The following is a 27,609-nucleotide window of genomic DNA, read 5'->3' as shown; positions in this document are numbered from 1 at the left end:
AACACATTGCAACCAGTGACCACAACTCCATTAGTTTCAAAGTAAATATGCAGAGATAGGTCAGGTCCATGGGTTGAGATTCTAAATTGAAGAAAGACCAATTTTGATGATATCAGAAATGATCTGCCAAGTGTGGCATAGGACAGGCTGTTTCCTGGCAAAGGTGTATTTGGAAAGTGGAAGGCCTTCAAAAGTGAAATTATGAGAGTACAAAGCTTGTATGTGCCCGTCAGAATAAAAGGTAGAGATAACAAGTGTAGAGAACCTTAGTGAGGTGCAAACAGGTATAAACAAGAAAGAACAAATTAAGTGTTTCTTTTTCAATCTTTTTATTAATATCAACATCTTGAGATAACAAAAATTGATACATAATTATTGTGATTACAAAATTAAAATGAACATAGAAGGATACTTAAACAATAAGTACAATAAAATTAAGTCTCCCAAAATCATACGACACGAATATAATATGAACAAGACAAAAAAAAACTAGGTATAACAATTGGAAAAAAGGCAGAAGAAGAAAAAATTTTTTTTTATAAACACGAAGTGTTTATAGAGTACAAGGAATGGAAGAGAACACTTCAGAAAGAAATCAGAAAGCTAAAAGGCATGAAATTCTCTAGCAGACAAGATGAAAGACAGCCCCGAGGGATTCTATAGATATGTTAAGAGTAAAAGGACTGCATGCAACAAAATAAGCCCTCAGGAAGACCAGGATGGTAATCCACGTGTAGAAGCAAAACAAATGGGGGAGATCTAAAGTGTATTCTTTGCATCCGTGTTTACTCAGGAGACAAGACACAGAGTCTACAGAAGTGAGGCAAAGTGGCATCAACTTCAAGGACCCCGTACAGATTACAGAGGAGGCGGCATTTGCTACCGAGGCAAATCAGGGTAGGTAAATCCCTAGGGCCTGACAAGGGAGGTAAGTGCAGAAATTACTGGACACCTAGCAGAGATATGTAAAACTTCCTTAGTGTTAGAAGAGGTATCAGAGGAGTGGAGGAAAGCCAATGTTGTTTAGCTGCTTAAAAATCCAGAAAATTATAGGCTGGTGATCTGACATCAGTTATAGGAAAGTTATTGGATATACAAGTACTTGGAGAGACATGGAGTGATTAAGCATGACTTTGCGCGTGGTAGGCCATGTCTCACCAATCATACAGTTTTTCAAGGAAGTTACCAGGAAATTGGATGTTGTCTACTTGGACATTCGTAAAGGCATTTTTCAAGGTGCCGCAGGGGAGGCTGGTCAATAAGACTCATTTGCTTTTTCCACTGAGTTGGGTTGGACTACAACCAGAGGTCAGGACTTAGAGGTGAAAGGAGAAAAGTTTAAGGGTAAGGTGAGGGGAAACTTCATCACTCAGAGGGTCGTGAGAGTGTGGAATAAGCCACCAGCAGAACTTTTCATTACTGTTATTTGCAATGCAAACTCTGGAATTTCGTACTGTGTGATAGTATGAAAGAATATTCCTATCAGGCGAGTATTCCCCCTTGCCAGTTACTTAAATTCTCCATCCCACTCCCATTCTGACCTTGCTGTCTGCGGCCTCTGCAGCATGAAAACAAGGCCTCACACAAAAAAGGAGTACCTCATCTTCTGTTTGGGCACATTGTAGCTTTCCAGACCCTAAACCAAGTTCTACAATTTCTGATAACATGCTTTCTCTAACAAAAGTGACCATTTTTGCTCTATGATTTTTTCCCCCTCCATTAGTAATAATAATTAGTAATAATAATGAGACCATGGATTTGCACCTTGGAAGGTTTCCAGGGCGCAGGCCTGGGCAGGTTTGTATGGGAGACCGGCAGTTGCCAAAGGTGCAAGTCTTCCCCTCTCCACGCCACCGATGTTGTCCAAGGGAAGGGCACTAGGACCCAAGCAGCTTGGCACCAGTGTCATCGCAGAGCAATGTGTTGTTAAGTGCCTTTGTCAAGGACACAACATGCTCAAACCAGTGACCTTCAGATCACTAGACCCATGCCTTATTCACTAGGCCACACGCCAACACCCTCCATTAGTGTATTCTGATAATGTGTGTTTTAAGTTATAGAGATGGAGGAGGGGTGGAAAGAACAAAGAGAATGAGTCAGAGGTGGACAAGGCTGTTGTGTATGTGACCGGTTACACAACAAAACTATAAATAAAAACACTAGAGACTGGAGCTAAGGTAACAGGGGTTTTTAGTTATGGAACCTGAACTAAACATGTATATAATATCAGTATGTGCCTAATATGCATGCTCAATAATGTGTGTGTGTGTGTGTGTGTGTGTGTGTGTGTGTGTATATATATATATATATATATACACACATACATACATACACATACACACACACACATATATATATTAAAAAAACAGTTAAGCGAGTGGGCAAAAGCATAGGTGAAAATAACGCAGGGAAGAGTGAACTTATCCCAATTCTAACTGAAAGTCACTGTTCTGCATAAGTACGGCTAAACCTCACCATAAAACTTTTTTAAAACCTGAAATCTTACCCAAAAAGCTGCATAATATGATGCAACAAATGAGAAGCTGAAGGAACTCGGAGAGTCAGGCAGCATGTGTAGAGTGAAATGGACTGTGGATGATTCAGGTTGAAACTCCTCATATGGCCTGCCAGTCTAAAGAGGTGAGGGGGAAGGAGGAGGCAAGAGCTAGCAAATGACAGGTGGACTCAGGTGAGGAGGGAAGAGCGGAAACTACAAATTTCCTGCTGATTCCACACTGACCAGTCTATCCGCAGCCTCTTCTACTACCAAGATGACGATAGACACAAACCAGAGGAAAAGTACCTCATATTCTGCCTGGATAGTCTACAACCTGAGTGAATACTGAATTCCCCATTTTCAGGTAAACTACTCCCCTCCTCCTGATCTCTATTTTCTTATACCTCTCACACCCACACCAGTCCCAACACCCTGTTGTTTTACCCTTGTTCACCACACACTCCATCCTACTGTTCCCCTAGGTTATTGCACCTCCCTCACTTGATTCCCCACTCCAATTCCCTTTCCTGTCAGGTTCCATCATTTTTCATCCTTTTGTTGCTCCACCTTTCACCTCCCAGCCTCCGTCATTGTTCCCTCTCTTTCTATTCTTCAGTCCAGATGAGGGGTCTTGACCTGAAGTGTCACTGTCACTCATTTTTACTCCTATATAAATCCTATTTGTGATAGATGTCAGTCTGAGATAGCGTCTTTAACCCATATGTTCTGGTCGTGTCCGCTTTTGAAAAAAATATTGGAAAGATATTTTTGATACTATCTTTGCGGTATTGAACATTGATTTACAACCTCATCCTATTACTGCAATTTTTGGTTTACCAATGATGGACTCACTCTATTTATCCTCTTCCACTTGTCGAATGATTGCATTTCTTACACTAATGGCTAGAAGATCTATTTTGTTGAATTGGAAAGAAATTAATCCTCCTTCTGTATTTCATTGGTTTTCTCAAACTATGTTACATCTAAGTTTAGAAAAAATTAGAAGTGGTGTATTTGATACTTCTATTAAATTTGAAAAGATATGGAGACCATTTATTCAATATTTTCATATGACGTAATATGACCCTGTTCCAGGCCTATTTGATTTTCCAGTTTTGATTTTATATATGTTGAGAGGATCGGAGTTGACGACACTGATGATTTTGTATTTTTGTGAGATATTATAAACAGCCCTTTTTTTTCTCTTTCCATTTTTTTTCCTTTTTACTTTTTTGTTTTTTTTCCTTATTAGTTACTAGATTATTAGATTTTTTTTGCATAATTTTTTTTCTTTTTTCTGTTTTTTTTATCATATATGATGATATACATAGGTTTGCCTTGTTTATTTGTATACTGTATCGTCTATGATTTGGGAATACCCATTTATACTGTAATCATTACTTATATATTCTTTCATGTTCAGTTGAAATGTGTATGTTTGTAATCCCATTATCTATGTATCAATTTTATTATTAATAACAATAATAAAAAGATTGGAAAAAGAAAGAAAGAAGTGTCACTGTCCATTTCCCTCCAGATACTGCCTGACCTGCCAAGTTCCCTGCTGCGCAGGTTGACTCTGTGGTTAAGAAAGCATACGATGCATTGGCCTTCATCAATCGTGGAACTGAATTTAGGAGCCAAGAGGTAATGTTGCAGCTATATACGACCCTGGTCAGACCCCACTTGGAATACCGTGCTCAGTTCTGGTCGCCTCACTACAGGAAGGATGTGGAAGCCATAGAAAGGGTGCAGAGGAGACTTACAAGGATGTTGTCTGGATTGGGGAGCATGCCTTATGAGAACAGGTTGAGTGAACTCGGCCTTTTCTCCTTGGAGCAATGGAGGATGAGAGATGACCTGATAGAGGTATACAAGATGATGAGAGGCATTGATTGTGTGGATAGTCAAAGGCTTTTTCCCAGGGCTGAAATGGCTAGCATGAGAGGGCACAGTTTTAAGGTGCTTGGAAATAGGTACAGAGGAGATGTCAGGGGTTTTTTTAATGCAGAGAGTAGTGAGTGCTGGAAAGGGCTGCAGACGATGGTGGTGGAGGCAGATACAATAGGGTCATTTAAGAAACTCCGGGATCGGTACATGGAGCTTAGAAAAATAGAGGGCTATGGGTAGCTCTAGGTAATTTCTAAGGTAAGGACATGTTCAGCACAGCTTTGTGGGCCAAAAGGCCTGTATTGTGCTGTAGGTTTTCTATGTTTCCTCCAGCTTCCTGTTTATTGATTCAGATCTCAGCTTGCTTAATGTGAAGTTGCACCAGGGAGCATGCCAGTTTTTAAACCAGAAAAGGACTTGGATGTAGGACCGGGGGAGTGGAGAGAGGATTGATGAAAAAAGCGGATTGGGGCAGGCTCAGGAGAATCAAGCTTGGGTGGAAAGCTGGGGGTTGTTAAAGGATGGCGCGAATTCGGTCAGGGAGATAACTGGGCCAGGAGTGGGGAATAGGGCAGGAGGATCTGTGGGGTGGGAGATTAACAGTCGGGGCTGGAGATTGTCAAAGGAGGAATAAAAGTATAATGTGCTCAGTTCAGCTCATATGACAATCATGGAGTCAGAAAGGCAAAAGCACAAAATTAAACCAGGTGCAGAGGTGAAAGTGAACACTTAGAATAGGTTACAGAATTTGTCCAACGAAGAACTATATCAATAGAACATTTTGTAATTCTTAAAATTGTTTACCTTTGACCTTCTTTGTTGGTTGTGTTTCTGTATCTGTACCTTTTCTCTTTACCACAGAAACTGTTGATGCGTTAACTCTTGATGGTCCAGTTGTTTGGTCCGTCTTCCTTAGTTTCTCCAGGTTCTGCAAGAAACAGTGCTTACACTAAATAGGAATAACTAGCCAATAGGATCAACAGCATCTCCCAACACAGCATTTTTGACAGATATTTCCTAGCCAGGGTAATTTAAGCACAAATAACATTGATAGATCCAGCAATTTCAAAACTTGGGCAGTTTAACTGTTCTTGGAACACAGAGGAACCTGCCCTTCAGCCCACAGTGTTGTGCCCAACCAGTGAAATTAGTATTCAAATGGCTAACTAATTCCTTACGTCGACACAATGTCCATATCCTTCTATTTTCCTCAAATCTGTGTGCCTATCTAAATGGCTCTTAGAAGTCCCTAATGTATTTGCCCCAACTGTCACCCTGTGCAGCCAGGCAGCACATTCCAAGCACTACCACTCTCTGTGTAAAAAACCTGCCCCTCATATCCTTTTTGAACTTATTCCCTCGCACCTTAAATGCATGCCCTCTGGTATTAGACATTTCAACCCTGAGAAAAGGATACTCTGTTTTCTCTATCTCTGCTTTTCATAATCTTATAAACCTCTATCAGATCTCCCCTCAGCCTCCGCTGCTCTTCAGAAAACCCAAGTTTGTCCAAACTCTCGTTATAGCACATGCCCTGCAATCCAGGCAGCATCCTGGTAAACCTCTTCTGCACCCCCTCCAAAGCCTTGACATCCTTCCTATAATGGGCTGACCAGAACTGTACACAATTCTCCAGATTGTCCAAACCAGTTTTATAAAACTGCCACACAACTTCCACTTTTGAACTCAATGCCTCGACTAATAAAAACAAGCATGCCGTATTCTTTCTTAACCAAACAATCAACCTGTGCAGCTACTTTCAGGGAGCTATGAACTTGGACCCCAAGATCCCTCCTGATTGACTACACTGTTAAAGATCTTGCCCTTAACAGAAGACTGTCTCTTTGCATTTGTCCTACCAAGGTGTAACACCTCACATTTATCTGAGTTAAATTCCATCTGCCATTTCTCCACCCATATCTGCGCTATATCCTGAGTATTCTTTCCACTATTCTACACATCCACAACATCACCAATCTTTGTATCAAATGCAAAATTACTAACTGCCCCTCATTTTCCTCCCCCCCCCCCCCCCCATTTTCATCCAGATCATTTTGATGCATCAGAAACAGCAGAGGTCCCCGTACAGATCCCTGTGGACCACCACTAAGAACAGAACTCCAGCTAAAGTAAGTCCCTTTGACTACTACCCTCAATTCCATGGGCAAGCCAATTCAGAATCCAAACAGCCAATTCATCGTGGATCCCATGAATCCTAATTTTCTGGATGAACCTTCAATGAGGGACCTAGTCAAACGCCTCCCCCAAATCCATTTAGGCAACATCTACAACTCTGCTTCAATCACCCTCGTCACCTCATTAAAATACTAAACAAGTAAGACACGACTTGCCACACACAAAACCATGTTGGCTCTCCCTATTTAGGCCACAGTTTTCCAAATGTTCACAAATCCTATCCCTTAGAATTTTGTCCAGTATCTTCCCTATCACTGACATGAAATTCACCGGACTATAGTTTCCAGGATATTTCCTGGCTCCTTTTTTGAATAATAGAATATTAGCTACTCACCAGTCCAGGTCCTTGTCTTTGGTTAGATATTGGTTAAGGACAAGCAATCTTATTTCTTGCCTCTCTCAATAACCTGGGGTTTATCCCATCAGGCCTTGGGAACTTATCCAACTTAATGACCTTTAAAAGACCCAATACTACTACCTCCCCCTTTGACTTGAAGTGTCCTAGCATATCAATACATTCAACACCACTCTCTCTATTCTCCATATCCTTCTCTTTATGTAAAGTACTCGTTAAGGACCCTCCCCACGGTTATCCTCTTGGGATAATACCAATGCCATAGGATACTCTTTAATCCTACTTGCCAAGGCCTTTTCATGACCCCTCATGGCTTTCTTAAATTCCTTTTCAAATTCTTTTCTGGGTTCTTTATAATCCTCAATGTCATCCATAAATTTGCCGATGATAAAAACCATTGTTGGCAGAATTTCAGATGGTGACGAAAGGGCGTACAGGAGGAGATAGATGTTGTGTGGTGTCGCAACAACAGTCTCACACAACATCAGCAAGAGCAAAGAGCTTCAGAAAGATGAGGGAACACAAACCAATCCTCATCAGAAATGGAGAGAGTGAGCAATTTCAAGTTCATGGGTGTCAATATCTCTGAGGACCTAACCTGGACACAAAATATTGATGCAGCTATAAAGAAGGCACAAAAATGGCTATATTGTGGCGACCCATTTCCTAGCGTATCCGAACCGACTCACAATTAGATAGCCTACGGGGGTTTGCGAGCACAGAGCTTTGGAGCCTCTGCGCCATGGGGGGGGGTCGGTTGACAGAGGCTTAAAAGTGAGGCTGAAGTTTTCGAATAAAGTTTTTTCCTTCGACTGCAGTTACCGACTCCGTGTCGTAATTTTAGCGCTGCGTGTAGCACACCGCTACAATATTTCATTAGAAGTTTGAGGAGATTTGGTCTGTCAACTAAAACACTCAAAAACTTCAACAAATCTATACTCTATGCTCTTAAATTCTTTTAGAACTCTCTCCAAATGTACCATGAACAGCATTCTCACTCACTGCTTCTCCATCTGGTATTAGGAAGGGGGCAATTACTGCACAATATCAAAGTAAGTTGCAGATACTTGTAAAACTAGTCAACTCCATCATGGGTACTAGGACATCTTCAGGGAGTGTTGCCTTTGGAAGATGCTGTCCATCATTAAGGATCTCCACCACCAGGACATACTCTCTTCACACTGTTACCATCGGAAGGGAGGTACAGAAGCCTGAAGGCACACACTCAGCAATTCAGGAACAGCTTCTTCCCCTCCGACTTCCAATTTGTTTTTGTTTGCACTTATTTTACATAGAACATAGAATAGTATAGCACAGTACAGGACCTTCGGCCCACAATGTTGCGCCGACAATCTTGTATACCTCTATCATGTCTCAGCTCATCCTCCTTCTCTCCAAATCTTAATCTCTGATCATAATGCATACTCTCTAAACCAAGCAGCATCCTTAACTTAACTATTTAATTGACATGTATATACTTAATGTAACTCAGGTTTTTTTCTCTTTAGTTATTTATCATGTACTTCATTGTACTACTGCCATAAAGTTAACAAATTTCACGACATATGCAGGTGATATTAAACTTGATTCTGACTCAAGGCTGTTTGAAACTACCTTCCCAAGAATTACATATTGTTCCCTTTTTTCCCTGCCTAAATACGTCACCTCTCGACATCCCAAGCTTCTCTTACCATGCCATCTTTGTCCTTTCTGTCCTGTACACTATGTATTTTGTCTTCAAACACCCTCTGTTATGGACACCCCAGAACAGCAGTTCCCAATTGCCTCTCCCTAGTTCCTGCCCAATGCTCTCATAATCTCCCCTGCTCCAATTTAATAGTCTCCCACAAGGTGCACACTTATCCTTTATCTACAACTACCTTAAAACTCAAGGGGCTGTGGTCACTGTTCACCAACTGCTCACCCATTGAAAGGTGGGTCACCTGACCAGGCTCATTACTGAACACTAGGTCCAGTGCAACTCGTCCTCTTGTTGGACTGTCAATATTAATATCAGCAACCATCCTGGATGCACCAAACAAATTCTGCCCCATCTAAACCTCTTGCACGAAGAAGGTTCCAGTTCACATTCAGGAAGTTGCAATCCCCTATGACACATGACAACAACCCTAGTATTTTACACCTTTCCTAAGTCAGCCTGTGTATCTATTCCTTAATGTCCTAGTGGCAGTCAGGAGTGGGCGGTAGAGGTCCATAGTACAATGCTAGTGCTTACACCCTTCCTATTTTTTTGAGTTCTATTTATATAGACACAGTGGATGAGCCCTCCATTATGTCCCCTCTGAGTACAGCTGTGATATTGTCCCTGATTAGTAGAGCAACCTCCCATATTAGTCACGAATAGTAGTGGACAGCTAAGCCACGTAGAGGAGGTGGCTCAAAAACCATCTCCTTCTCTGGAGATGGTAATCATAGGATCAGTTTAGTTTTCACAAACTACAAGTTTTACAGGACTGCAAATATATGGCTATAAAGGGGTCAACCATTGTGTTGGCCTCTGTCTCCGTTTTAACATCATTACTCCCTTTAAACCACGCCACTAAGAATTTATGATTTTTAAAAAAAGCAAAACTGACAACACAAAACTTAGTTTATAGTGTCACATTTTTGGAATTGATCTTACATAACAGAATCAGAATCAGGTTTAATATCACTGGCACATGTCATGAAATTTGTTGTTTTGTGGCAGCACATTGCAATACATAATATAAGAAAACTATAAATTAGAACAAGATATATCTATCTAAGGTAAATAATGACATTCTGTACATGAGTTCAGTGTCCATTCATAAATCTGATTGCAGAGGAGAATAAGTTGTTCCTAGAACTTTGAGTACGTCTTCAGGCTTCTGTAACAACTCCTTCATGGTAGCAATGAGAAGAGGGTATGTTTTGTGTCATCTGCAAATTTATAGATGGCGATTGAGCTGTGCTTAACCACCCACTCATGGGTGCAAAGATAGCAGAGCAGTAGGCTAAGCACACATTTTGAGGTGTGCCAATATTGACTATCAGGGAGGAGGAGGTATTATCTTCAAGCCACACTGACTGTGGTCTTTCAATGAGGAAGTCAAAGGTCCAGTTGCAGAGGGAGATACAGAAGCCTAAGTTTCGGAGCTTGTTGATTAGGACTGAGCAACCATATTCTTACCTCTTTATGTTGCTTCCCCAGAATGTGTGTCTGCCACAGTAGTTCATTTTTTACTGGAGTGCTGCAAATCACACAGCTAAGATGACCTAAACTGTTATATGTTCAAATGGGTTAAGGTAAAGCAAACTTTAAAAGTGTATACATTTGATATAAGAAATTCAAACACAGTGCTTATCATTAGTTCTCCTTAAGTGTGAATTCTCACTATGTAGGTCTAACAAAGTAACAGGCTGCGTGAGAATATGTCAAAAGTTTAACAGAAAGTAATGGAAAAGAAACACTGAGCCAGATCTTCTGCTTAAAATCCAGTGGGTCCACTCAGATGTGGTGGTTCATACTAACTTATCCAAGAGGAACCTTTGGGTTCCCAAGCATATGCCGAAATCCAACCTTCCACTCAGTTCTTAATATTGCCAGACATCTGTGTTATGCCACTAGGGTGTCTGAATTAGAAGCCTAGAAATGGTTTTGAATATCAGGCATTCAAACGGCACTTGAGCGTTACAAGGTAGTTTAATAATGGATTTGGGAGAGATAGAAAGGACATGAGAAGGCCTTAGTGAGTAAGACTAAGGAAAACCCCAACACATTCTATATGAAAATTAAGAACAGAAGCACAACTAGAATCAGGTTAGGACCAATCAGGGTTAAAAAAGGAATTTTGTGTCTGGAGTCAAGAGAGTTAGGGGAGGTCCTTAATGAATACTTTGCATCAGTATTCAGCACTGAGAAGGACCTTGATGAATCTGAGGTCAGCGTAGAACAGACTGATAAGCTGAAACATGTCAACCTTAACAAAGACGTTTTGTTACAACTTTTGAAAAAACATTAGGATGATAAATCCCCAGGGCTGGATGGGATATAACCCAAGTTACTACACGAAGCGAGGGAAGAGACTGCTGCACCTTTGGCACTGATCTCTGAGTCCTCGCTGGCCAAAACAGTAGTGCGAAGTTGGAGGTGGCAAATGTTATTTTTTGTTCAAGAAAGGTAACAGAGATAACCCTGGAAATTATAGACCGGTGAGTTGGTGATCAGTCATAGAACACTGCAACAACTGAAACAGGTCCTTCAGCTCACCTTGTCACTGCCAAACTATTAGTGCACAGTCTTCCACTTTGACAGAAGGAATGAAGGCTTGGGCTATTTTCTGAACAGGGAAAAAATTCAAAAATCATATGAGCAAAGGGACTTGGGAGACCTTGTGCAGTATTTCCAAAATGTTAACCAGCAGGTTGAGTTTGTGTTAAGGAAGGCAAATGCAATGCTAGCATTCATTTCAACAGGAGTAAAATATAAAACAGGGCTCTATTGCTGAAGCTTTATAAGGCATTGGTCAGGCTGCACTTGGGAGTATTGAGAGTTTTGGGCCCCTCACCTAAGAAAAGTTGTGCTGACATTGCAGAAGGTCCAGAGGAGGTTCACGAGAATGATCCTAGGTATGCAAGGGTTAACATATACAGCTTAGAAGAAAAAGGGGGAATGTCATTGAAACCTATAGAATATTGTAAGGGCCTGATAGAATGAATGTGGAGAGGATGTTTTCTATAGTGGGGGAAGCCTAGGAGAGGGCACAGCTTCAGAACTGAGGGACGTCCATCTAGAAGAGATATGAGAAAAATTTTCTTCAGCCAGAGGGGTGGTGAATCTATAGAATTCATTGCCACAAATGGCTGTACAGCCAAGTCATTTTGGTATATTTAAGGCTGAGGTTGATAGGTTCTTGATTAATCAAAGATTACGGGAAAAAGGCTGGAGAATGTGGTTGAGAGGGGTAATCAATCAGTTATGATGGGACAGCAAAGCAGACTCAATGGGGCAAATGGACTAACTTCCTGTGTCTTATGGTCTTAATCTGCTTAGTCCAATCAACCTGTACCCAGACCATAGCCCTCTCTACCTCTCCCATCCATGTACTTATCCGAATTACTCTTAATGTTGAAATTGAACCTGCATCTACAGCTTCCATTGGCAGTGCATTCCACACTGTCACTACTGACAGTGAAGAAGTTTCCCATCATGTTACCCTTAAACATCCCACCTTTCACCCTTAACCCATGACCTCTAGTTCTAGTCCACCCAACCTCAGTGGAAAGAGCCTGCTTGCACTTACCCTATCCGTACCTTCACTATTTTGTATACCTCCATCTACACTCACCTTATTCTCCTATGCTACAGGGAATGAAGACCTTTCCCTGTAATTCAGGTCCTCAAACCCTAGCAACATCCTTTACATTTTCTCTGCACTCTTTCAATCTTATTGATATGTTTCCTGCAGGAAGGTGACCAGAACTGCATTTAATACCTCACGTTAGGCCTTACCAATGTCTTATACAACTTCAACACAACATCCCAACTCCTGTGCTCAATACATTGATTTCTGTAAGCCAATGTGCCAAAAGCTCTCATTATGACCCTATCAACCTGTGATACCAATTTTAAGGAATCATGGATCAGTATTCCCAAATCCCTGTGTTCTACCACACTCCTTATTGCCCTGCAACTCACCGGATAATTCCTACCATAGTTTATAAGTGCAACATCTCACAGTTGTCTGCATTAAAGTCAATTGCTATTTTTCAGCCCATTTTTAAGTTGGTCCAGATCCCACTGCTATTCTTCCTCTCTGTTCACTATGTCCCCAATCTTTGTGGGCAAACTACTGGAGGATTCTTAGGCACAAGAATTACAATCATTTGGAGAAGCATAGTCGATTTGGAAATATCAAAATGGTTTTGTGAGGGAGCGAGAAGAACATCTTGATGAAGGCAGAGCAGTGAATGTGGTGTATATAAATTTTAGTAATTCATTGAACAAGGTTCCCCATGTTGGGCTCATTCAGAAAGTCAGGAGGCCTGCAAACCAGGAAAACCTGGCTGTGTGGATTGCAAATTGGCTTGCTTATAAAAGGCAGAGTATAGAACTAGGAGAATATTCTGCCTGGAGGTTGGTGACTAGTAGTGTTCTGTAAGGATCTGTTCTGGGACCCTGCTCTTCGCGATTTTTATAAATGACTTGGATGAGGATGTGGAAAGGTATGCAAGTTTGCAGATGACACAAAGATTGGCAGTGTTGTAGATAGGTTACAACAGGACATTGATAGGATGCAGAGCCGGGCTACAAATCAACAGATGGTGTTCAACCCAGAAAAGTATGAATTGATTCATTTTGGAAAGGTAGAATACAGTGTTAATGGCACAATTCTCAGAAGTATAGAGAAATGGGGGGCTCTTGGAGTTCACGTCCATACATCTCTCAAAGTTGCATGCAAGTTGATAGTAGCACAAGCTAATAGGGTGGTTAAGATGGTGTATGGTGTGTTGGGCTTTATTAATCAGAGGGTTATGTTCAAGGGCCACAAAGTAATGCAGCTCTATAAAACCCTGGTTACTGCACACTTGGAGTATTGTGTTCAGTTCTAGTCACCTCATTATCAGAGTATTTGGAAGCTAAAAAGAGGGTGCAGAGGAGCCTTACCAGGATGCTGCCTGGATTAGAAAGCTTGTTTTATGAGGATAGGTTAAGAAAGCTAGGACTTTTCTCTTTGGAGGATGAAGGATGACTTGGGAGATGTACAAGATGTTAACTTAGAGACTTTTTCACAGGGCAGAAATGGATCATACAAGCAAGCATATCTTTAAGGTGTTTGGAGTATACAGGGGATATCAGAGGTTGTGGATGGTGTTAGAAAGAGATACATTAGGGATACTTAACAGGTTGTTGTTAGATGGGCACATGGATGAATGAAAAATTGACGGCTATGTGGGAAGAAAGGGTTAGATGGATCTTAGTTTAAAGGGTTGGCACAACAATGTGGGCTTTAGTGCTGTATTGTTATATGCTCTATTAGCCCTGCCTTTTTTTGACATTGAATTTCGATTGCTTGAATTATCTTCTCTATTAATTTTCATTCCTTAGATCAGGGGTGTCAAACTCATTTTAGGTCACGGGCCGGATTGAGCAAAATGCAGTTTCATGTGGGCCGGATCAGTCGGACGCGTGCGAACGCAGCTTTCGTTGCCTCCGTTTTTTCAGCCTGCTCTCATGTGTCTCAGTCTCTGCTGTAACTACAAAGTGTTTCACTTTACAAATTCCGTTTCTTATGAAGAAGACTGCCGAGCAAGACTGCCGAATAAACACTAAAAACCCTGAAAACCTGGTACCTGAATAAACTCAGCATTAGCCATATCATACACCATAGGCGCTTCGATTACTGGGGCCAGCTTTAATAGTAATTAGATATTATCTCGCGGGCCAAAGATAATTCCACCACGGGCCGGATTTGGTCCGCGGGCCTTGAGTTTGACATATATGCCTTAGATCCTCAGTTGTTCAGGATATGCACCCTCTATCCCATTGTTTATTGAGGCTCCTGATGCTCTTGTGCCATTGCTATTCTGCTAAAAAGCAAATTGTAAGTAAAAACTGGTCTATCTAATGAGGTCACTGCTACTTCAGCAGAGACTTTTCACAGGGCAGAAATGGATCATACAAGCAAGCATATCTTCAGCAATAATTGGCCCACCAAGTTCGATGTTGGTGAATTGAAGTTTAGAAGGAGAAATCTTAGTAAATATTACCATTATATTTATTCAGGAATGCAAAAACCAGAGTAAATTATGGAGTCAAATAAAACCATGTACTGTAATACATCAAGATATCAGATCAAAACAGATTATACTTGCCTCTTTTTTCTGCCATGTGGAAGTTTGCAAAATCTATTTCTATCCTCAGTAATTCAAGCAAAGTGCTTTAAGCTAATGTATGAAAAGAACACAAACAACACAGTGGAGGACCAGACACAGGCTGACAATGCTGCACTGGCTTAACTAAAAACCTACTAATGCAGTCTCCCTTCTGCCTACATGACCAAATCATTCCATTCTCTAGATATTCATGGTGCCCATCTTAGAGCTTCTTAAACAACTCCTTTGTATTTCGCTCCAGTAATGCCCCTAGCAGTGCATTCCAGGCACCTACCACTACTGTGTATGAAAAAAAGCCACACACATTTTTGCATTTAACACCCTTCCCCTCACCTTAAATACATGCCCTCTAGCATTAGATATCTTAACCATGGGTTTAAAAAGATACCAGCTGCCTACTCTATGCCCTCATGATCTAATAAATCTCTATCAGGCCTCTCTCCTCAGCCTCTACAGCCACAGAGAAAACAACTCAAATCTGTCCAATCTCACCTCATGGCATATCCTGGTAAATCACTCCTGCACTATTGCCATAGCCTCCACAACCTTCATAAACTGGGGTGAATAAAACTGAATGAAATACTTCCGATGGACAGGCAAGCTAGAGCTTTACAAAGCTACAGCACAACTTCCTGAGTCTTAGTGCCTTGACGAAGAAAGGCAAGCATGCCATTTGTCCTCCTTACCTATCAATCTGGGCAACTGCTTTCAAGTAGTTATGGACTGAGACACCAAGACCCCTCTGTACATCAACATTGTTAAGGGTTCTGCCATTACTTGTGTACCACACTTTTACATTTAATCTCCCAAAGTGCAACACATTACTACCTATTCTTTCTCCACCCATATCTGCAACTGGTCTATATGCAATTGTATTCTTTGGCAGTCTTCTATATTATCCACAACGTCTCCATTCTTACATCGTCTGCAAACTTACTGCTGCACCCACCCATGTTTTCATCCAAGTCATTTATCAGAACCAACAGGCACCCCAGTATAGATCACTGCAAATCACCAGACGAGGACCTGCAGCCAGAATGCTACTGACCACTACCTCCTCTTCTATAGGCAAGCCAATTCGGAATCCAAATGACAATCACTATGGCCCATGCAACTCAAAATTCTGAATGTGCCTACTGCATCGGACCTAGTCAAATACTTTACTAAAATCCACATAGACAACATCCAGAGCTCTACCATCATCACTTCCTTGAAAAACACAATCAACATAAGACATGACTTGTCCCACACAAAGTCATGCTGACTGCCTCTAATTAAACCATGATTCTTCAACAATCATAAACCCTACCCCAAGAATCCTGTCCAGTAGCTTCCCTACCATTAATGTGAGAGTCACCAGTCTATCCCTATAACCCTAATTAAATAATGGAACAGCATTAGCTAGTCACTAGTCCACTGGAAACTTCCCTGTGACTAGAAGGGATATGAAGATTTTGGTAAAAGATCCAGTAATTTCATCTTTTGCTTCTCAATAAACTGGTGCATATCCCATCAGGCCCTGGCAACATATCACCCTTAATGTTCTTCATGAGAGCCAACAGTATTTGTTCATTAGTCGCAAAATGCTCTGGTATATTAGCCTGCTTCACACTGATCTCACTTCCAGCTACAGGTAAATAACGACAGAACGTACTCACTTAGGACTTTGCCCACATCCTCCACCTCCAAGCACATGTACCCTCCTTTATCCTTCAGTGGTCCCACCTGCTCCCTAATTACCCTCTTGTCCTAATGCACATGTAGAATGTCTTTGGCTCCTTTGTAATCCCACTTGCTGAGGGCATTTCATGGCCCCTCCAGGCTCTCCTAATTTCCTTCTTGAGTTCTTTTCTAGTTTCTCTATAATCCTCAAGGGCTCAGCTTGAATATAGCTTCCTAATCCTTACACGTACTTCCTTTTCCTTGACCAAATTCATCACCTCTCTCATAATCTAAAGATCCACTGCCCTGCTGTACTTGTCCTTTCTTCTTAAGGGAATATACACAACCTGTACACTTTGCAGTTGTTCTTTGAACACCTTCCACATGCCAGACATGGACTTGCACATTAACAGCTGCTCTCAATTAACTCTCCCGTGGTCCTGCTTACTCTCATAGTCTGACCTGCCCCAATTTAATGTACTCCCACAAGGACCAGATTTACCTTTATTCACAGCTATCTTAAAGCTTCTGGAGTTGTGATCACTGTCCCCTAAATGTCCTCCTACTGAAAGGTCAGTCACCCAGACAACATCAGATCCCCACTACCAGGTCCAAAATGCACCTCCACCAGTAAAAACCATCTACTTCATGATTTAAAGAAACCTTCCTGGAAGCATCTAACAAATTCTGCCCCATCTAACCTCTTGCGCAAAAGAAGTTCCAGTTTATATTAGGGACATTGAAATCATCCATGGCAACAATTCTGTTGTTTCTTTCACCTTTCCTAATCTACCCATATATCTATTGTTGAATTTCCAGTGGTTATTGGGGGGTTGGGAGGCATTGGCCTGTGGTATAATCCCAACAGCGTGATTGCACCTTTCTTACTTTTGACTTACACCCAAACAGATTTGGCATATGAGCCCTCCATTATATTGCCATTGAGTGCAACTGTGATGTTCCCCCCACCCCACCTGCTTCTACCTCCCTGCCTATTCTAAAATCTCGAAACGCTGGAATATTAACAATCAAATTCTCTCCCAATCTCAACCGTCTGTTATGATCACCACATAATGTCATGTATTGATCCATGGTCCAAGTACATTTCTCACAGTCTTAATACTCCTAGCATTGAAATAAAACACACTTCAACCCATCCATCTCAACTCGCCTATTACCTTGTCCTTGCCCACCTTTCCTGACGTACTCACTGGTGATGGCATTTACCTTCCTCTCAATCCTGCCACTTAATGACCTGATAATAGGCAGTTTCAAAACCAGTACAGGTGAGATGGGCCGAAAGGACTGCTTCTGTGCTGTAGTTTTCTATGACTCTGTGGTGCTCAGTGATTTGGGACAGGTAATAGTCAATGTTGCATGCCATTGAACCTTCATAAGGACTAATGAAGCTGCAATCTGAGTTCAAGGCCACTGAGCCAGACTAAACTATGGTAATCGGGGAAATGAAATTGAAGTGATCAAATAAAACCTGAAACTTCAAAAAGAATCTAATCTCAGCAATGATAATACAGCACCACTGGATGGTTGTAGGAAAAAAACTGTATCACTAATGTCCTAAAGGGAAAGGGCATCTATACTTACCCAGTCCAGCTTCTTTGTGAATCCAGTCCCATCAATCCCACAGTCTACTTGGTTTAGGAGCAATTAGGACTTGACAATGAATGCCAGCTTATACTGTCTACCTCTCATGAATGAGTAATTAATAAAAAAAAGTTTTAATTATAGGACTGGGGGGGGGGATTTAAATGAGAAGTTTTGGACATCTAAGATGGTGACAATTTCAGGAAAGGAAGAATACCTTGATTTGAAATGCACAAAAGGACTTTAGATGTGACATGGAACAAGTATTTTAAAGAACTGGCAAGAGGTGCAGAAGTGTGGAGAAAGAAATGAAATGTCAATGAATGCCCACAGATGTGGCATAGTGAGATAAGGTAAGAAGCGTAAATGGATCAAGGCAGAATTTGGAAGGAAATATGCTGGAGTTCATAGGACTATGAGGAAGATATGGGTCAAGATCTAATTAGTGTAAAAATGAGTGCCTGATGGCTAAGAAGAATTCAGTAGGCCAAAATGCCCACTCTCTTTAATATTAAATATTTCTTAAACGATTTGAGCTAAAACCAAATAGACTGTATTACATGTATGTTTAAAATTGGTGATAATTAAACAAGGAGTCCAGAAATGTTATCCTGTCTTGGCATAAAAATCTGTTTGAGGGAGACATGGGCATAATCATCAATGACATAAAAAGCAAATATGTCAAGAGACCTGCTAGGGTCCTCATAAGGGTAGACTGGCAGTAGAAAGCTCCAGGTGCGAGAATTCCTGTTCATTACAGCAGTACATAAATAAATTTCATGCACTTGCATGATGTATCGGGGTGAGATGCACAAGACTGAAATCACCTTCAGCCTAGGGACAGACCCTTTAGTCCACAATGTTTGTGCCACTGTGATGCCAATTTTAACTGCATATCTGCCTGCACCTTATCTACATGTCTTCATTTCCTGCCCATTGAATGCCTTTTAAGTGTTGCTATCATATCTGCTTCCACTACTTTCAATGCACCCACCACTCTGTATAAATAAAAAAACTTGCCTTGGGAATCTCCTTTACACCTCTCAGCCTGAAGCTATGCCCTCTAGTATTTGACATTTTCACCCTCTGAAAGAGACTCTGATTACCTTCGCTGTCTATGTCTCTCAGAGTTTTATCCATCCCTTCAGATCTTGGGAGTTGTACAGCAGACACATTGGATTGTCTACTCTAATCCAATTTTCCTGCAGCAATTCCACATTCTTCTATGCCCTGCTCATTTGAGTACTTGTATAGATAGCTCTTAAATCTTGTAACTGTGCCTGCCCAAATCAACTCCTCTGGCAACCAGTCTATGTGTAAAGTTTACACATCAGATATCCTTTAAATGTCCTCTCACCTTGAACCTATGCATACCGCTACGATGAGAAACAGTCCATTAACCTCTTAATATTACCCATCTATCACAGTAATCTCTTAATTTTATATACCTGCATCATATTTCACCCCCTAGAGAAGACAATTGATTGACACCTTTTTCAAACTCACAGACTTTCACATTTATCTTGACTATATCTCTTCCCACTCAGTCTTTTAAAAATGCTATTCCTTTCTCTTGGTTCCTCCATTTGCTCTTAAAATGAAGCTTTCCATTCTAGAACAACTGAGATATCTGTTTTTTTTTCCAAAAAATTGCGTTTACCTTCCACCTCCATCAATGCTGCCCGCACCCAGATCTTCTCCATTCCCTGCACATTTGCCCTCTCTCTATCCCCCTGCTATCATAACGTGGATAAAGTATCCCCAGGTGCTTACTTACCATCCCATTGGCCTCCGCATCCAGCAAATCATTCTCAACCCGCCATCTTCAATTGGACCCTTACACTAAGCACATCCGTTTTCCATAGGGATTTTCTTTCTGTTACTCCCTTGACCACTCATTTCTCCTGCCCCCCCCCCCCCAATGATCTCCCTCCTGGCACTTTTCCCTGCAAGTGTGACAAGTGCTACACCTGCCACTATACCTTTTCCCTCACCACTACTCAGGGATGCAAACAGACTTGCCAGGTGAGGTGACTCTTCACCTGTGAGTCTGTTGGAGCCATCTATTGTATCTGGAGCGGTCACCTCTACATCGGTGAGGCCCGACTCAGATTGGAGAACTCATTGAGCACCTTTGTTCTGTCTGCTGCAAAAGACAGTATCTCCCAGTGGCTACCAATTCTACTTCAACTTCCCATTGCCAATCTTACCTCAATGGTTGCCTCTACTGCCATGAAAGACCAAACTCAAGTTGGAGAAGCAAAGCCTCATATTCTGTCAGGGTGGTCTCTCCAACCTGATGGCATGAATATCGATTTATCTGACTTCAAGTACTTACTGATTTAACCCTTTCGTTTTCCATCCCCTAATGTGGTTAATCTCTCAACCTGTCTCTTCCCTCTGGTTCCACCCTTCCATCCCTTTATTCCATGGTTCACTGCCCTTATTAGATTCCTTCTGTAATGTATTATGTGAGTATTCGTAGGTCAGAGTGCGTATAACGTCAGAACGCGGGGGTTTTGTTAAATGGAAATCTGGTGAATAAACGCGTGTGTTTAATACTGTGGTGTCTGAGTCACATCAAAAGTGGGATTAACGCTACATGGTGTCAGAAGAAAGCGGAAAGGAAGAGAAGACACGTAAAAAGATGTCAGAGTTACAGCCACCGTCGAGGTTAAGCCTACGAGATAATATTGCTGAGAATTGGAAGGTATGGCTCCAGCAGTTTGAGCTGTTTTGCACCACTAGTGGCGTAGATGACAAGACGGAGAAAGTGCAATGTGCTACGTTTCTGCACGTGGCTGGAGCAGAGGCTATAATAAAGGTTTGCAACATGTTTGTCTTCCAAGAGGGTGAGCAAGATAAAATTGAAGGGTGGAAGAAAATTTTCAAGATTACTGCGAACTGAGAAAAAACCTACCGTACATTCGACACATATTTTTTACGAGGGCTCAATGACCGACAGAGACTATAGATGCCTACGTAACAGATTTGAAGAACAAAGCAAAAAACTGTGAGTTCAGACAACTGCATGATTCCTTAATATGCGACAGGATTGTCTGCGGCATACGAAATGATCATGTGAGAGGCAGGCTATTGAGAGGCGGAGCTTACATTGGAAAAAGTGATTGATATGTGCTGTGCTAGTGAGATCTCGTCAAGTCAGGTTAAAATGCTTAATGAAGAGACTGAAGTATACAAAATAAAAACTGTGAAAACTGACAAGAGTAGGACAAAGCCAGCTCCACAAGATAATCAAAAGGAAGTTAAATGCAACAGATGTGGTTATAAACATGGATACAGAAAATGTCCAGCCTTTGGTAAGACATGCAAATTATGCAGAAAGAAAAATCACTTTGCAAAGATGTGCAAATCACAGGAACAAGCAAGGAAAATGCATGCTGTGGAACACAGTGAGTGCAACAGTGACATGTTCATTGGAACAATTGAAGTGGAACAGGAGGTCAGTGCTCCACTTCGAAAGCTACTTGAGAGACTGACTGAAGGACAAGCACAGTCACAGTTCTATCGCACAAGGTCTGGGAGACAAGTCAAACTTCCAGCTAGATACAGAGACTAGATCTACCTACAGTCTCGCACAGTTTGAGACAAAATCACACATGTTATAAGTTCCAAGGTGTGAAATAAAAGGTTTATTAGTCTATGTTAGTAAAAGAAAATATACTGCTGTTAGTATTGTAAGATACAATGTAGAATACAGTATAAGTTAAGATTTTTGTTTGTTTATGTCATGGCTGTTGTAATGTTAGAAAGTCATACCTAGAGGCATTGTTTTGATAATTCACAGTATTGTAAAAAAAAACTTGAGAAGGGGGAGGTAATGTATTATGTGAGTATTCGTAGGTCAGAGTGCTTATGATGTCAGAATGCGGTAGTTTTGTAAAATGGAAGTCTGGTGAATAAACGTGTGCATTTAACACTGCGGAGTCCAAGTCACATTAACGCTACACCTTCTTCTTCAGCCCTATGTCTCTTCCACCTGTCACCTCTAAAGCTTCTAACTTTATCCACCCTCCCCCACCAATCCACCTTCCCCATTACCTGTTCTCAGCTCTCACCTACAACTTGTCTTCCTCCTCCTCCTCCACTTCATCATTCTGGCTTCTAGTCATTTATTTTCCATCCCTGAAAAAGGGTCTCAGCCTGACTTGATTCCCCTCCATTGATGCTGCCTGACATGCTGAATTTCTCCCAGCATTTTGTGTGTATCTCTCACCACCTTTTCTTTCAGGAAAAAGGTATTTAGATAATTCAAAGCAACAGTTCTGTTGAAGGGCCTTGTCCTGAAATAGTAACTGTTCCATTTCCCTCAAGAGATGCTGTATAACCTGCTGAATTTATCCAGCATTTTGAATGCGTTGCTCCAGATCTCCAACATCTGCAGACTCTCCTGTGGCTCTACATTATTCAATCTCTTTTTGACTCTCGTCCTCCTTGTGAATCTCTTCTGTGCCCTCTAGAGCTTTGTCACATCTTTCTCATGGTCAGGAAATCAGAAATGCAGACAATATACCACTAGCCAATATTTTGTAAATCAGAATCATGATGTTTCAATTCTTTTACTCATCGCCTCAGCCAGTAAAGTCAAGCATGCAATATACCTGCCTCACCCTACCCATGTTTCCATTTTCATGAAATGATGTACTTGTGTCTCTGCTCAGCAACACTTTCCATTCCTGAGGTCAGGTTTTACTTCACAAAATTCATTTATTGCAGCTAAATTCCACCACTTATTTTCTCAGTTGATGTATTTCCCATGTAACCTTAGACAACCTTCTCCACTGTCAACTGTCCAGCAATTTTGGTGTTATTTGCAAACTTACTAATTATGTCATCAACGTTCTCATCCAAGTAATTAATATATAGCAATGATAAGAAACCAACATTGATTGTTGTGGCACACCACTGAACAAAGCCTCCATTCTGGAAAAACAATTTCTCTCTTACACCTTCTGCACTCTACCACCAAACCATTTTTCTAATCAATCAGATTGCTCACTCTGGCTCCTACATGTTCTAGTTTACTGGTCCAACCTACCTTGACTAAGGCCTTACTTAAGACCACTGTGCTGAGGAGTAGTGCACTTCTTACCATAAGCCTCAGCTACATCAGCAGCCTGTGCCAAAGTGGTGGGATTCCAGACAGCCCTCAGTCACAACAGCTGCTTCTGCCATCTCTCTGGTGTGTGGGGGTTCAGGAGGGATGGTGGCAGCTCCCTATGGTACTGAGCCCCAGTTAAACCAGTGAAGTAAGCTCACAGACTGAGAACAAGCTGCCCCCCCCATCCCAACAGAAACAACATCCTGTGAAAACCCACAGGGGATCATTAAGCAACAAATGGAAACGAGGTTGAGGGGCATGTGCTCCTGAGATCAAGCCTCATGATTGGCAAATCCTGAGGTCAAAACCCAGAGGTCAGCGAATCCAGAGGTTGGGGGCTCAAAGCTTTCAAGTCTGGTACCTGGGCCAGGGGCAGGGGGTCAGAAGCAGCCTGTTCTGTGATTGAAGGACTAACTGTGTGTTGGGTGGGAAAGGTGTTTAATTTGCTGTTGCCTGTATGTTGATCGTGTGTTCTGCTGAACATTGTGAGCATGGTACGTAGGGATCAGAACATGTGGTGACATGTGTGGGCTGCCCCCAAGACATTCTTAACTTGCATTGGTTGTGAACGTAAATGACACATTTTACTCTATATGTCAATGTACATTTGATAAATAAATCTAATCTAATGTAGGCAACATCTACTGTCAAACAGTTCGATCACCTCTTCAAAAAACCCACGATTTACGAGGCATCTTTCCCCATGCTCAAAGCCATGCAGACAATTCCTAATTGGTCTCGTTTTTGCAAATGCAAACAAATCTTGCCTCCCAGAATCCCTTGTGGTACGTTTCCCCATCACTCTTGCAAAGTTTACCAAGTTTATCCCTGCTACCCTTTTTAAATAGAGGCACATCATCAGCTATTCTCCAGTCTACCAGTACCTCACCTATGGCTGACAATGTTCCTCAAAAATCTTTCATGGAGCAGTAGGAACCTCCTGCCTTGCTTCCTATCAATCCTGAAACTGTGCAGTCAAATTTAGCAATGTCAGCAGCATCCCCTTAGGTAATGGCAAAGCACAAAGGAGTGCAAATACTAATAACCAAGCGTCCTGATTACTCTAGTAAGGTATGAAATGAGCTACTAGAATGCCAACATTATTAGATGCACAAGGCAACAGAAGTGAATCTGCAGATGCTGGAAATAAATAAAAACACAAAATGCTGGCTGAACTCAGCAGGCCAGACAGCATCTATGGGAGGAGGTAGTGACAATGTTTCAAGCTGAAACCCTTTATTATTAGATGCACATTGAACACCTGAAAAACATCAGATGTACCAATCCCATTTCCTAGTGGATGCTACAAATGAAAGTAATCTGCTCTAGATTGTCTCAACTTCAAAGCAATTTGGACATAAAAAATAAACACCAGTCCATATAATAGCCAAATTCATTTACTTGTCTGCCTTTCTTTCATATATACATCCCCTGGACCGTTTCAGTTTACGTGAGCACTCGTGCTAATTGTACCGATCTATTAATTTCAGGCAATGCATTTGAAAGTCGTATCTTGGGAATCTGAAACGGTGTACAACAACCGTTCATGGGATTTGATGAACATTTTGACTAAAACACCAAAGGGGTCAGACTTTGACTATATCAGAACAGCATTATCCTTCATGGTTTAAAAAGAACGTCTACAGCAGCACCCCCCCCCCCCGCCCTGGTTACCCTCGACTTTACTGATCTCAGGGCACTGGCGTTGATTACTTGGTGACACTTCAGAGAATGAATCAAAATCTGGAGAACACATACAATATACTGGAGGAGTTCAGCAGGTCAGGCAGCATCAAAAGTGGGAAGTAAGCAGTCCACCCTTAATGAGTTTCTCGGTCCGAAAAGTTGACTGTTCATAACTCTCCACAGATGCGGCATTACCTATTGAGGTCCTGCAGCTTTGTGTTTGCGTCGATCACGTTGTTTACTGATTGATAAATGTGGACGTGGGCCTGATTGGCCCGTAACAGGTTCACCCCCTCCAGCCGCCCGGCCTCTCCAAAAGGATATTTAGCGAGCGGAGACTCGATCCTTCTGCTGCTCGCGCCCGCCCGCTGCTTCTCCCTCATCAGCCGCCGCAGCTCCTGCTGGTTGACAACTTTCTTCTTCGCCTTCACCAGAGCCGCCATCTCCCTCGCAGCGATCACTTCCGGCGCCAACCGGATGGGTTTCTGTGCGCCGTGTGACGTCACTTTCGACCGGCGGTAAACGCCGCCTCTCCGCCCCTACAGGCGGGGAGGGGAGGTTGCGTCGCAATTGTCGCCAGGGCAAAGGAAACTGATTATATTCCCGAGGTACTACGATGAAAAATCAACAGTTACAGATTTTCTTCTAAGGCACAATGATGAATGTTACAGTCAAATTAAGTATTGTTCAAGCATAACAGTTTGTAATGTAGAGAACAAGTCCGCAATCTCACAAATTACAAATTTAGTGGGGAGATAAATATTGGGCGGCAAATGAGGAACCTTGATTGTTCTTCAAATTTTACATTCCCATTTTTGAGGATTTTTACTTCGTTTGCAAACCCTTTTCTCCCTGGCAAAGTTTGCATGCCTGAGGGAAGTCATCTGTCAACAGGAGCACATGATCCACTAGCAACAGGAAGCCCATTGACCATCTACTCACAGCTCTCAACGAACTCTCCATCTCATTACAGCGGCCCTGTTAATTAAACTCCTCCCTAGGCACCTTCAAATTCAGTGCCTGAATGCCTTGGTGGATCACGGACCCGATGGTATCGCTTCCTGGCCCAATGTGCCTTACTCTTCGAGCTCCAGCCACCTCTACCTGCCGCAGACTGAACCAAGATTGCCTTCATCATTTCTCTCTCGACTGGGTGAGCTCTGACCTGGGCCAATAAACCCCCATTTGCAACCAATATGAAGATGGGATGGATACACTGGGGTTTTGACCATTTGGGAAATGGAAGGAAGGCAGCCAGCTCGGATACTTTGCCCGTGCCAAGGCTCATGTTCTGTGCTGGATTACATGTGAAATTCAGGACCCTTGCAATTGGAATGAGGCAGCGCTGCTGGTCCATTGCTTCCACGGCATTTTGGAGCACTTGAAAGACGAGCTGCTGACCTGGGAGACGTCCATTGAGCTCAAACGCCTCATCATTCTGGCCCATCAAATTGACGATCGTCTCATCGAATGACCCACCAAATCATCAGCCAAAGCCCCAGTTACGTTCCCAGAACCATTTCAATCTGCTGGACCCTCATCATCAACGTCTCCAGAAGCTATGCTGTTTGGGGGAGCTCTCTTCACCATCTCCTTCCCTTACCCCCCCCCCCCCAAGAGCATGAGTGTCAGTGGAGAAACAACCAGAATACTTACTGCAGAGCCACCGATCACCCATGCATCGACCTTTCACTGTGTCTTGGAAAACGGCACCAGCAGGTAGATACGACGGGCCTTGCTGAAGAAGGACTTGGGGAAAGCTTGAAAAGTGTATGAGAATGCCTTGGTGAGTAGGTTTAAGGAAAACACCAAGGCATGGTACACATATATTGAACTGTGGTCAATCAGTGAACAGGAGCTTGAGAAGAGAGCAACTTCACATGGATCCGCGATTGAAGATTAAAAAAGCATGCTTGTGACCGTTTTTGGATTTTGAACTGCAGCCAATCAGTGAATGGAATTCATTAGCAAGGGCAAATAAAAATAAGGCAGGGGCAAGCAGAGGGGCCTATTGTGTGAGGGGGCCACTGTTAGAATTGGGGAGCTTTGGTCATCAGGCTTTGGCGAGACAGTTATCTGGTAAGTTTCTTCTTTATTCTTCATTCCTTGTCTGTTACGGCATAGTTAGAGCAGTGAGAATGACTCCAGGGCAGTGTTATGTTCTTAGTGTACTATGTGGGAGTTCTGGAAGACCCACAACCTTCCATGTAACCACGTCTGCACCAGGTGCCCTGAGCTGCAGCTCCTCTGGGAACGTGTTAAAGAACTGGAGCTGCAGTTCAATGACATTTGGCCCATACAGAAGAATCAGGAAGTGATAAATAGGAGCTACAGGGAGGTACTCACCCTTGGCTGCAGGAGGCAGGCACTTGGGTAATTGTCAGGAGAAGGTAGGGAAATGGGCAATGAGAGCAGAGTCCCCTTGTGACCATTCCTCAAACTGTTTGGGTACTGTTTAGGGAGATTTTCTACCACGGGGAATATGCAGTGACCAGATCTCTAGCACTGACGCTGGCACTGTGGCTCAGAAGAGAATGGAGATGAAGAGGACTGCAGTAGTGATAGGAGATTCCACAGTTAGAGGAATAGAGATGGGATTCTGCGTACGCTACAAAGACAACTGGGGTGATATGTTGTCTCCCAGGTGCCAGGGTCAGGGATGTCTCAGATTGGACAACGGCATTCTAAAGGGGGAGCATGAGCAGCAGAAATCTTGGTATA

At 42.2% G+C, this 27,609-nt stretch overlaps 1 protein-coding gene across 1 annotated transcript in view; it reads right to left on the bottom strand.

The window, feature by feature from the left end:
• The window catches only part of znf830 (zinc finger protein 830), a 76,543-nt gene extending 51,172 nt beyond the window's left edge, over positions 1–25,371 (bottom strand). The window contains exons 1-3 of the mRNA XM_059972472.1: positions 25,213–25,371; positions 10,111–10,210; positions 5,192–5,315 (exon numbers count right to left, since the gene is read on the bottom strand). Coding sequence (XP_059828455.1) covers positions 5,192–5,315; positions 10,111–10,210; positions 25,213–25,331 — 343 coding nt within the window. The 5' untranslated portion in view covers positions 25,332–25,371. The remainder of the gene's footprint in view (positions 1–5,191; positions 5,316–10,110; positions 10,211–25,212) is intronic.
• Between the last annotated feature and the right edge of the window lie 2,238 nt (positions 25,372–27,609).

This window comes from Hypanus sabinus, chromosome 6 (assembly GCF_030144855.1).
Source record: "Hypanus sabinus isolate sHypSab1 chromosome 6, sHypSab1.hap1, whole genome shotgun sequence".
NCBI classification, from domain to species: domain Eukaryota; kingdom Metazoa; phylum Chordata; class Chondrichthyes; order Myliobatiformes; family Dasyatidae; genus Hypanus; species Hypanus sabinus.
This window is presented reverse-complemented; position numbering and strand designations above follow the sequence as displayed.